This window comes from Anguilla anguilla, chromosome 4, assembly GCF_013347855.1.
Source record: "Anguilla anguilla isolate fAngAng1 chromosome 4, fAngAng1.pri, whole genome shotgun sequence".
NCBI lineage: Eukaryota > Metazoa > Chordata > Actinopteri > Anguilliformes > Anguillidae > Anguilla > Anguilla anguilla.
Window position 1 is genome coordinate 55,813,790 of NC_049204.1, and position 12,046 is coordinate 55,825,835.

Here is a 12,046-nt window from a genome sequence, read left to right on the forward strand (position 1 = left end):
GTACCAAGCATATAACTGCAAGGAAACCCCAATAAAGAGAGTATACACAGCTTACTTTGCTGCTGTGCTTTGCATCCACAGCATTGGCGTATTTCTATTAGCGATACGCAACGCTGCTGCAGCCAGTCACAACACCTTGTGCCTATGTGAGTATTATACCCTGCAGGTTTTTAAAGATATTATTAGTAGCTGCTAATAGTGCGTTTTATCCCCGCATTGTTTAATAATTCATGGGCCCAATCGCTTCGCTAGTTCATTATCTAAATATAACCGCACCGTGCCGCTGGAGAATTAGGACTGCTGGAGTTTTCCTGCTGATTGTTAGGCCAGACCTGGAGAATAAAAAGTCAGTAACACCAACCATTTATGCTGCCTTAGTGTTTGTTTTTTTTAACCATACACCTGATCGTATTCACATTCAGTGATATAGCATTAACCATTTCAATCTGAATACAAAATGAGGATTGCAGGGTAGAACGTTTGGTATTTTTAAATATCAGTTTATTTGATATTTTTAAATGCTTATACAGTTCTCACAGGAACATCTGTAGTTAACAGATTTCTTTGTGTGACTAGATTTTCTTTCTTTTTAGATTATTTTCCTTGAAATCTTTTTTCAAAATGAATATCCTGTAAGCCCATTTGTGAAGTCATTAAAAAAAAAAAATAGCATTGATAGTGTGTTATGTTTTAAAAAGGCCTGTGATTTCTGAACTCTTAGAAAATAGATCTGGAAGGCAGCCTTTTTATCTCAAAGCAGGCTTTTAATTAAGAAACCGTGTTTTGGATAATCATTGTCGATTTACTGCCGGGGACACAAACGCGGCGACGTCTCCCCGCCCCCACCCCCTCCAGGTGAAAAGCAGCAGCGATAACCACATCAAGCGGCTCTCTCACACACACACACACACACGCACACGCACACACACACACACACACACACACACACACACACACACACACCCTCTGCTCGGCGCTGCAGCGCGGCGGCCTAGCGCCCCGGCGGCCTAGCGCCCCGGCTCAGGAGCACACGGCCCGCGCTGCTCTGTTTGTGTTGGCGGTGTTTTTGTGCCGCGCGCGGAACACTGGTGTGACCCGATTGCCCTGATTGCCTCTCCGCTTCGGGGGAAGCTAAAAAACCTGCTCTGCGCTCCCCCCCTGGGACAGCAGCCCCCCGTTCCCCCGACCGCCCGCCTCCCTGCCTGCCTGCTCCCCCCACCCCCCCCCTCCCCCGCCCCCCCCGCCCCCCCCCCCCCCCGGCCCTCCCCCCCCGGGCTCGACTGCGCGCTTTGAAGTGGTCTGTTCACGCCCCTGCTCTCTGTGCTGTCATCGTTTCTGCTAGCAGATAATGATCTCCCACTGCTTTAGTAATTGGCCAAATAAACACTTGACAACATAACTTTAAATCAGACAAGCCATTTGGTTTTAATTAACGTGGAAACTAAATGGCTTCATTAAAAATGTTATTTCAGCTCAACATTTGCCAATGTTTGGAGTTGCACCTTTTATATTTTTGCTGTATTGCCTTTTAATATTATTCATACGTTTTATTTTCGCCATGTTCAGATTGGTTGGCTTAATTGTGTTTTTTATTTGAAGCGCTAATTGCACTATATTGAATGTTGTCGCATCCTTTGGGGACGGGGGGACACTTGCACATACATTTTTACATTGCTTGCGGCCAGGTAGTGCTTATTTTACACGTGTAGTTCAGCATGGTGGAGCGATGCACACCTTGTGCAGCTGACACGAGCAGGCTGCAGGTAGCTGATTGTTAGAGGGGTTGCCTCTGTTGGGGGAGTACCACGGTGATTGGAACCCTCCCTCCCTGGGAGACGTAAAGAGCAGTTGTTCTTTATCCCAGGGGACCCCCAGCTACCGTCTGCGCCGCCATTGTCAGGGCTCTGTTCCGGTGTCCCCGTCTCTCCACGGAGATGCAGTGCCTTAGCTGGATAAGTCGCTGTTCTCCAACACAGATGCTCTTTGAACACAACAAGGAGATATACTGACGATTGGTTTTGGTGTCATTAGAAAAGGCCACGTTTCTGGGGTCTCTGGTAAATGGCTGCAGTCACTGTCTCCTCCCTCTTTCTTCTGTGGTGAATATGTGGATTAGCTGTTGCGTTAGAGTTGTGCATGTTTTTTGCACCGATAAAGAAAGCTCTAGTTTCCACATGGAGTCGGAAAACTAGATCAAGCGTGGCGCGTATTGAACAAAACACCCAGATTGGAGATGTGTTTCTTCAGAACTAGGTGCCAGTTGGATTTAAATTGCCTCCAGCCCTTTCTAAGCTTCTGAAAAGTATATTAATTCACTGCGGTTCATAGTGATATCTGGGATATGACAGGATAGCTTCATATTCTTATGTAGGCATTTTGAATCTTACCCGGTTTTATGGTACTGTCGGGACTGGAGATCACCCAACATTTCAATAAAGAAATAAAGGTTAGCATGCGCTTAAGGAGCTTTGGGTCTCGTTTGGAATCGGGAGGAGATGGATTTTTTTCAGGTAGATATAAATCAAGGTTCCGTTCGTAGTTTTTTAGCATCGGAGCAGCGATGTGTCATGTACTGTCGGAGCACAGTGAACCGCGGAAGGAAATCAAATTTTTGATATTTCGTTTTCTTTGTTTTAGCCGACGTTTCGGCTTTCATTAACGAAATGAGTTCTGTGTTTGTGTTTCATCAGACTCGGACACGGGCGTAAGGCCCTTTTTATACCTTCTCTAGCCTCACCTGTATTGTCCCTGCGTTCCTGGGTAGAGCTTCCAGACTCGATCCGTTTTTATTCCCTGGCATTAGGCTGGGGGAAGCAGTCTGAAGGTTAGGTGTTACCAGAGGGCAAAGAATGATGGGAAGCGATGGAGGAGGGAGAGCGTGGAGGAAAACAACAGCTTTGTTTGTTGACAGATGCTTCTGCGCTTACAGTTTGTTAATTGGATAACAGTGTAAACAATCACCGATGGTCCTCGTCTCCTGTGTCAGTGTGACACCTTGTTTCCGTCTTTTTTAGGGGAGAGCGGCGATAGGCGGCCCCCCCTCGCCCCGCGCGCGCACACACACACACACACACACACACACACACACACTCAGCCCCGCGGTCTTTGCACCCTCCGCCGCTCTCCGTGCGGGCGGTACCCGCCGCTGGGCCGCGGCGGCCCGCCGGGCTCATTAGCGTCGCTAGCGTCTGCCAAGCGCTAACGCTAACGCGACTGCGGCGGCGGCGGCGGCGAGAAGCCACGCACCCACGCGTCTTGTTTGCAAAACACCGTGATGTCATTTGTTAGCACTCCGCCTCGCCCTCAGCTGCTCCAGGCGCGGGTTCGCGACACCCTCTCCCCACGCGGTCCCACGCCCGAGGGTCGCGCCGCGAAGGGAAGCGGCCCCTAATTGCATGCAAATCACTCTCTGCCGCCGAGGAGCAGACCTGCTCTCTTAGGTGTGCCTCCCCCCCCCCCGCACCCCAAACCCAACCCCCCACCCCCCCTCGTCTCCGGGGACGGGCGGGCGCTTTTGACGACCCGTCGCTCGGCTCTGACTGTTCCGGCACATTTTCACGGCTGGCCTATTTTTATTATGTTTCCAACCTCCTCCTCGCCGGCGTCTGTTGTGATGTTATCTGTCCCGGCTTTGACATTTGCAGTTTGGGTATTGCGATTATTTGTCTGCGCTGGTACCGGTGCGGGGCACCCTCCTCTCTCCTGCTTCTCGGCAGTTTAATTAGATTTTTTGAAGACATTTGATTTTATTTTGATATTTTTACATTGTTTGGCTTTGGTCCCCTTTGAAATTACTTTTTTTGAAGTTAATTTATTACCAGTCTGTAGGTTACAAATTGGAGGTTTGAAGTGTCATTTGAAGCCAGTCCACTGAGATGACTGTTCTGTAGGTGTTTATCTGGAGCGGTTTTGTGACCCTTAGAATCCGCTTGCAGTAGAACCTCGGGGTGCTGAATACACCGGTGAAGCTGCCACGTTATTGTACAGTTGGTATAAACGCTATTTTTAGGAGAAACCGAACGTCTGATGTTCGACCAAAGTCATTCCTGTTCCCAGACATGGCTGATATGGCGTTCCATTGGCCGGATATAGCTCAGACAGGGTGAGTCAGAGAAGCGCACAGACGCTAACCCCAAACTGAGACGTTGAGAAGTGGAATTCCGTCTCATTGGTGGCCGGTGGTAGTACTTCGCTTACAGCCGATTATACTTTCAGATCAGTCAATTAATTATATTAATTGATGCTAAATTTATGCAGTACCTATGAAATTTAACGGGTGTTATTCATTTGATGGATTCAATCCAGCGAGGGTTATTCTGTTAATGTTTACATTGACCGAGCTGAGAATGGAATTGCCCCCAGCCTTGTTGGTGACACACGGGGCGATGGAATGAGGGAGGTTGTGGGAGTGACGTCGCTGGGCAGTGTTGATTAAATTTGCGGTCACTGTCTGTTAAATGCAACTCAATGTTGAGTTTATCGAGCAAAGTAATTTTTTTTTCCTTTTGATTGCATCATCACAACCCCCCATTTGCCCTTTGATCTTGTTCAGCCATTCCCTTTCAGTGTTCAGTCTGGGGGGGGTGGTGGGCTGACACCAACTGATCCATCTATTGAGCTCATTTTCTGTACTTTTTTCAGTGACCCGCGGGTGGGGGGGGGGGGCGGGGGGGGGGGGGGGGAACGTGACAGTGACCGTCAGCGGCTAGGTCGCTAATCACAGCGCTGCTGATCATAATAGGAAGGCTAATCGGTGCCTGTCACCCACAGCTAGCAGATAAGCCTCCGTGGGCCCCCCCCCCCTCCAGAGCGCCGCGCGGAGGACACAGGTGTTGGGCCGCGGCCTATGTAACGCGACACCGCGGCGATTACCAGCCTTTAGCCAGGGGGCGGGCCCTGCTAGCACTGAGCAAATTAAGCCCCCGGGTTCGTCGATAAAGGCGACGCAACTGTCCTCGCACACGGGTGGCGGCGTGAGTGCAATTATGAAAAGAAAATGATACGCACTCGTGTTTTTTTTTCTCTCTGATGTCTAAAGTTAAACTGTGCTAATAACCATTAGTACGGTTCGTCACTTTTGTGAGTCATAAGATTAGTTGGAGCAGAACATCAGCTAAATGCAGTACCTCGATGTAATGTGGATGTAGTACGGTGCAGTCTTTCTGCAGGCTCAGCCCGGTATGGGAAGTGCTCTTGATGGAGTGCCTGTGTGACTGGGTACAGCTGAAGGTGTCCTGTGGTGTGTGTGTGTGTGTGTGGACACAGGAAGGAGTGTGCGGTGTCTGTGGGGGGGGGGGGGGGGGGGGGCCGCGGCTCCAGTGTGCGGCTCCGTAGGCTTCAGCGGACCCGGCCCGCTCCCCCAGCGGTGGGGGCCTCCCGGACAGGGCTGTTATGGTTGGAGCAGGGCCTAGCGAAAGCAAATCTGATCAATCTCTCTGGGACTCTGGCCCCTGTTATCTCGATGTGATTTTGTCAGATTAGTGTCCTACAACCCCTGCTTTTCCACATAGATGTTAGTAAAACATACTTTTGCATGAGTACATGCCCCCTCCCCCCCCCCCCCCCCCCCAAAAAAAAACTCTGAATGACATTTTTGCCTAAAATAAATACTGTTATTTTAATTATGTCTGAGGTCAACGGTCAGTTTGCTGACACACTCAGCTGGGGTGATTTAAGCCTGGAGGACTTCTATGGTAGTAGTCTGATAGCAGGACAGTGTCTCACACAGTTACACAATGCTGCAGTCACAGGACATACTGCTGTAGTTAAGCGATTGGCCCAGTGGTTTTTATTTATTTATTTATTTTATTTATTTATTTTTTTTTAACCTGCACAGTCAGGTACGCTTCGTGTGTGTGGGTAAAAGCTACAAAACTACTGACTAAGGACATTGGCCTTTCTGATATGACGGTGACATCAGTAAACCCCCCCCTCCCCCCCCACCCCGTGTTGTTCTCCTCCTCCTCAGATCTCCCAGATGGACCCGGCGTGGACTTTACTGGAGGCCAAGCTGTTCCCTCAGGAGACTCTCTTCCTGGAGGCCAAGGAGTAGGACTGAGGAGCCGCAGAGGGACAGGCTGGAGGAGCAGCGAAGAGCTGCAGCATCGCCCCCGTCTGTCCGGAGACACACACACACACACACACACACACACACACACACACACACACACACGTGCGTCATACAGTACATCACACACGCGTATACGCCGACATGCATGCACACGGTCTCTCACATGTACTCACATGTCAGAAACACCCGCCTCACCTAATCGCCGTGTCATGATCTTCTCTGTCCACAAGTTACGGGAAAAAAAAGAAAAAGTAAATAAAATTAAAAAATTAAAAAAAACAGAGAAGTAGAACACCGTCATGGATAAGGACTTTCGACAAAAAAAGCTTCATTTTAGACATGTTTTTGTGTGTAAAGATGAGGAAAGACTTCCTGGAGAACGCTGGACTCTCTCCGTTCCCCTCAATTCTGAATCCCCCAATCCCACAGTCCTCACCCCCCCCCCCCCCCCCGTCCCCAACGCCCATCATGTGACGGAATAGCTCCATCACACCAAGCCATTACGGCTTGACCCCCTCCCCGCTCCCCCCAAAAAAATATCCCAAACTGATTATTCTGCTTTTAATTTACGCCCCTCCACAACCACCTGTTTCCTCTGTTTATTTTTTCTTGATCCTTTTTGAGTTAATGCTGTATTAGTTTTAGTTTGATATACAGTATATAAAATATATATAAAATGTATTTGCCTGAGCCAGAACTCTCTTCAAACACACATGCATGCAAACAGGTTACTTGTTTTAAATTCAAGCTTTTTATCATAATGAACATTTTTTCTAATTTATGTGTAAGTCTCAATAGAGACTCAACAGAACTGTCCCAGTTCTACCCTGAGGAATTCAGTGTTATTTTTTGTGGTAGAGCTGGGTTCGGTATTCAAACAAGAGAATTTATTTCTGCCTTTCAGATTATGTTAATATTTTTCACAGAATAGTGACCTTTGTTATTGAATATTTATTTTTGAATCTTCCTACCCCCTTTGCCCCTTGAAAATGGGTTTACTAATTCTCATAATTTAAAGAAAAAAAAAATCCCTTCTTTTATGATGTGTGCATTAGCAATTTTTTTATTTATAATTTTCTTTCACCAATGCTGTGATTGTTTATTTAATCGATTACCTGGAGTGAGATATTGCGGACTCTCAGAGTGCGAACATTAAACTGCTCAGGATTCTTCAGTGGCCTGTGGGATACTTCATCTAGATTTCAGGATTTCTCTCTGAAGTTGAGATGAATTGGGTCTTTATGTATTTCAACGCAAGCACATCTTTTTTTATTGCCACTTGGCTTGTTGGACTCTGTAAACACAGGTAGTCCTCTGTAGGCTTGGGGAACATGATTGGTGATGCTTAGGGGAAGAATTAGCCATTGTTTGAATGGGCTGGGTGGCCTTATGGACATCATGAATATCTTCAGTCCCTGTGCTGAAGATCGGGGTTCGATGGCAGTACATAGGGCAAAGGTAAATATTGCACGTTATGTTGGCTGAGGGCTATGATGTAATTCATAATCTAAATCTGGACTGAGCTTGAGGTGTGTTTGTAATCTCATGCAGTTTTTCTCAAATCAAAATTACTTTTATGTTTTTGTTCAAGGGGTTTATCTCAAAAGTCTTTCCTGCTGGGACGAAAGAATCACCATCTCAGGTGTAATCTGCTCACATCGTTAGTTCTGCTGTCTCTACTGCCAGCCCAGTCCAATTTAGTGTGTGATACTGGGCAACTCTGACTCACCTTGAGTGATATTGACTGATAACATCAAAAGCAGTCTTGCCGATCATCACCTGTAGAATGTTTGTGTTAAATAGACCATATTCAAATTATTTTTTCATTAGTTGAGCCTGTTTTATTTCTCGATTGTCATCTGTGACTCTTCTCTTGGTCGTCTCAGCGCAATTATAAATGAGGTATCCCATCTGTGGCTGTCCTATTTGGGTTTTACGCAGGATTGTAAAACACAAAGCAATACCAACAGGGCTGGTGTCAGAGCTTTGCTCTGCGGATCAGTTATTCATTTGTGAACTGTGGCAGGGAATAGGCTACAGAAGCCTGGTTGATTGTCTACTGGAGGGAGCTACACATGCGACCCAGCCACATGCCAGCAGTGTAATCAACTGCGGCCAGAATTCATCCATTGTGCTGGTAAAGAAGGGGGCGGTGGTGTGTCGCAAGGGCACTGTGTATACAAGGTGTTATTGACAGTGCCCTTGTGACCTCACAGGTTCTCCTCATCCTATTGAGATGCAGTGTAAACGCATGGTGTAAAATGGTGCGCCCCACTGTATCAATGATGGTTGGCATCGTCGCCGGAGAGAAACGTGTTTGTGTGGAAACTCTGCTTCGTCGCCTTGCTTTGCGGCAGTGTTTTCCAGGCATCTTTTGGCATTATCTGCAACAAAGGCTAATTTTCCCACTTCAGTGATGGGCTTTAGAAGCTTATCTCTCCATCTGCATTCGGGTTCCTTTTAAAGAAAAGCACAAGGCTCTAGGAAGGCACAGTAGGCTGAGAAATGTGCTTACATTTTCACAAAGGACTTAGTAACCCATATTAAAACTCAACTGCCTCTTCTGTTTTGTTTCCAGCAGATGTTTGGGGATAAATTGTTGAGGAGGTATGGAATGAAAAGTTCATCAGATACATAAACTCGTGAAATGAATTAACCCTGAAAACCTTGTACTTTTAATGCGATTTGGATGGTGAAGTGGGGGAGCGGCGTCAACCTGAAGAAAGAATGGTTTTCACATGCACTTACGTTCCTGCTTGAAGGCCCTGCTAACCAAATGGTGGATCATCAGTAAAAAATGAGCAGGAATGCGAAGCAGAAACTCAAGGTCTAATCTCCCTGTCAGTGTGCACATCTGACCTCCGTTTAAATGGGAAAAAAATCTGTCCATCCCCAGGGTAAAATTCACTCTTCTGCAACATTAAAACACAACCGCTTACCTGTTTCTCACGCAAAGACTTAGCATTTTTAATGTGTTCACACATGAGACACTGTGCCCTGTGAAACCATGCGTCTCAGTCCCTCCCGGCAACTTCCTGACACGCCTAGCAGCATGCTGCTTCACATAAGAACTGCACAGCCATATAAATATAATGATTTTATTTCCTTCTGCATGTGGCTGGAGTTGCCCCAGTAGTTGGAGTTATTGGAGTTTACCATGTCACTTTGCTAGGTTTACAAAGACATAGTGTGAAATTACGCTTAAGTGGCTAACAGATTTGTTGTCCTTAGTCTGGGCAACCAAGCCCTTTATGTTTTTGTATATGTATGTAGGAGTTGTAACTGAAGCTTCACACGTTTCCCCCATCGCCAGATTCTGCCAGTAGCTGTTTTAATACTTTCTGAATTGAAATGACAAACTCTGGACTGTAACAAACCCATTGCTGCCACTCGCACAGTTTCAGGGTAGATATCCATCAATGGCTATCATAATTATTTAAGTACTGTCAGCTATTGGCTTCTAAAAATGTATTTCTACTAGTAAGCAGTGGAGAAATGCAAAGTGACACAAACGACTACCATTGATCAGGAGAGTGCTTTTGGGACGGGGGTTAGGGTTAGGGTTGCGGCTGCCATAGGCCCAAAAAGTCCGTCATGAGTCTAATGACACAACGTCGTCTTCACAGCACCAGTCTGCATCTGAAGCCAAGGGCCGGGTGACAAGAACGGGACTCTGTGTTGAGGGTAGGGAAGGGTGTGGTGTTGCTGGCCTTTGGTGAAAGGTAGCCTGTCCCTGGAGGCTATATCCCTCAGGGAGGTATGGTGGATGTGCGTCTCCTGCAATGCACTACATTACAGTTTCAATCACTCTGTGATTCACTAACAGGCTCTATTGTACAAAGGCAACTTCTGATGATGAGTCGGTCGGAAATTGCAGGTTTATCATCATGACGAATTTCACCTCGCCTGATGCAACTTGTCACTTATTCTGTGAGACCTGTGGGCATGAGCTGAGGTAAGTGAAAGATCGAAAGTTTGTACTGTACTGTTTTTTACACACTGGTTAGGTTTAGAAATTGATAAAAGTACTTTTCAGGGATTTAGAAAAGTCTTTCACTTAAAGTTTATTATAACGGCTCATCATTGCCAATTAAAGTCTAATATAAAATAATTATCTTTAAAATCACATCTGGAGATCAGCATTAGTCATACTGATGCTTTTTTTTGGGTGAGAAGTTTTTATTTTTTTAATTTTTTTTTAATTATGAAACTAAGTCAGCCAGCAAGTTTCATACTCATGAATGTCCATCATCTAGGGTGAATTCATAATGTTGACAGCTCATTATGAAGAAATGATTCATCACTTCTCACGATTCTGAATGTATTGTACATGTAAATGTCTTCCTACTTAAGCTTGTTAGTGCTCACTTTTATTGCCCTGTAAGCAAGTGTGATACTGTAGACATTGGCTGTTTTGACAGCCGTCACTGTGATAGTATCGATTTGAGAACCAGTATTGCATTAGTGTAGGTATTTGCCTCACAGTTATCTGCTTCATTTAAATTACCAAAGTGCTTCGTTTATTTTTTTATTTATTTTTTGATTCTGGCCAAGATGGCTTTGTTGGGTTAGGAGAAACTTGCATTTGGGCCCATTTGACTGTATTGCAAATGGTTTGGAACGGTTTCATATTTACAGGAGCTTCTGTGGTTTGACATTGTTAAGCTGAAGCTGTGGCTGTAGTTTCTTTGGTCAAATGATACTGAGGAGCTGGTAGAAAGATGGAGAAATCACCAGTATCGCTTTCAGTGAATGCTATAGCTAACTTTGAAATCCTGACACAAACTTTCTACTAATTTTGAACTTAATTAAATGTAAATAGCTGAAAATAGCCTATTATGATTCAGAGATTGTTGATTGACATGTCAGACAAAAACAGCCGTTTTACTGAAAACTTTCTCGGGGCATCACATCTTTTCTAATGTATGTTCTGGTTCTACAGATAAATCGGTGTGTTTGATGGTATGTCCAGTAGTTTCCCTACAGTTGCTTATGCAAGGATCAGCGTAGCTGGAGAACTCCACAAATGTCTTAAGAGGCACTGGTGAGTCTTTGTGGCAAAGATTGCGTGCACACAATGCAGCTTTACTGAAACAATATTATGTTATTTCCTTTTTTTCCCCCTTTGAAATTTGCAAGGTCACGCAGCTGCCCTGTGCATTGCCATCAGACTTTGGACGTCTCAATCAGTGCCTTTTTATCCACGCTAGCTGTCACTCATGGGTCCCCTCTTCACAGGCCAAACCAAGTGTTGTTAAGGCCCGCATTTTGAGTGTTGGGCTGTCTGACAATGGGGTTATTCTGTGGTTTCCTCTGACACAGATTCAGCAGTGGCAACATCAGGTGGTGACTTGATTCCTTAATAACAAAGGGGAAGCGTTCAATAATGTTTAACCAGTCCCTCTCGGGTCAAGAATGTTGGCCCCTGGTGAGAGAACAGAATTCCTGACGCAAGTGATCTGTCCTTTGAAGGGTGTTCTGATCCCTCGGCATCAAGCTTTTTAAATCCACTCACCCAGCGCTGGTAGAATCTCAGACTAAACTAACCTGGGAGGTCACTCAAAGTTTACTTTCTCAGAGACGCGGGCACCGAGAGACACCGCCAAAGAAACAGAATCTATACGGCTTAAACATTTGGGCACAAAAGGGGGCTCATTTCTCTCTGAGTTTCTCATTCAAAACAGGGGGAAGGGGGGGAAGGGGGGTTTGGTGGTCTTGAAAAACTTATTTCAAAAATAACTTTCTTAAAATTAGTCAAAGGCTTTATAGTTCTAAATGGAACAGGGTGCTATTAGAGGAAGCTCTCAAGCCTGAAAAATGGTCTCTGCGTGTTTGAATGCCTTGTTTCACTGCTGTGTGATTAACTTGGCTTTTTTCTTATTGCCCCTGGTGTCAGCACTGAGCAAAATTAAGATGATTCATTTCCATATGTGCGCATTATGGGCAGTCTTGTGCCCCCCTGGTGTAAAGCCGTTT

At 45.8% G+C, this 12,046-nt stretch overlaps 1 protein-coding gene across 2 annotated transcripts in view; it reads left to right on the top strand.

Moving 5' to 3' along the window:
- faf1 (Fas (TNFRSF6) associated factor 1) overlaps nt 1-7,244 on the top strand; it is an 84,351-nt gene extending 77,107 nt beyond the window's left edge. For both annotated transcript variants that reach the window (XM_035414832.1, XM_035414833.1), the window contains exon 19: nt 5,969-7,244. In XM_035414832.1, the coding sequence (XP_035270723.1) occupies nt 5,969-6,052 (84 nt within the window). In that variant the 3' untranslated portion in view covers nt 6,053-7,244. The remainder of the gene's footprint in view (nt 1-5,968) is intronic.
- Nucleotides 7,245-12,046: the final 4,802 nt, after the last annotated feature.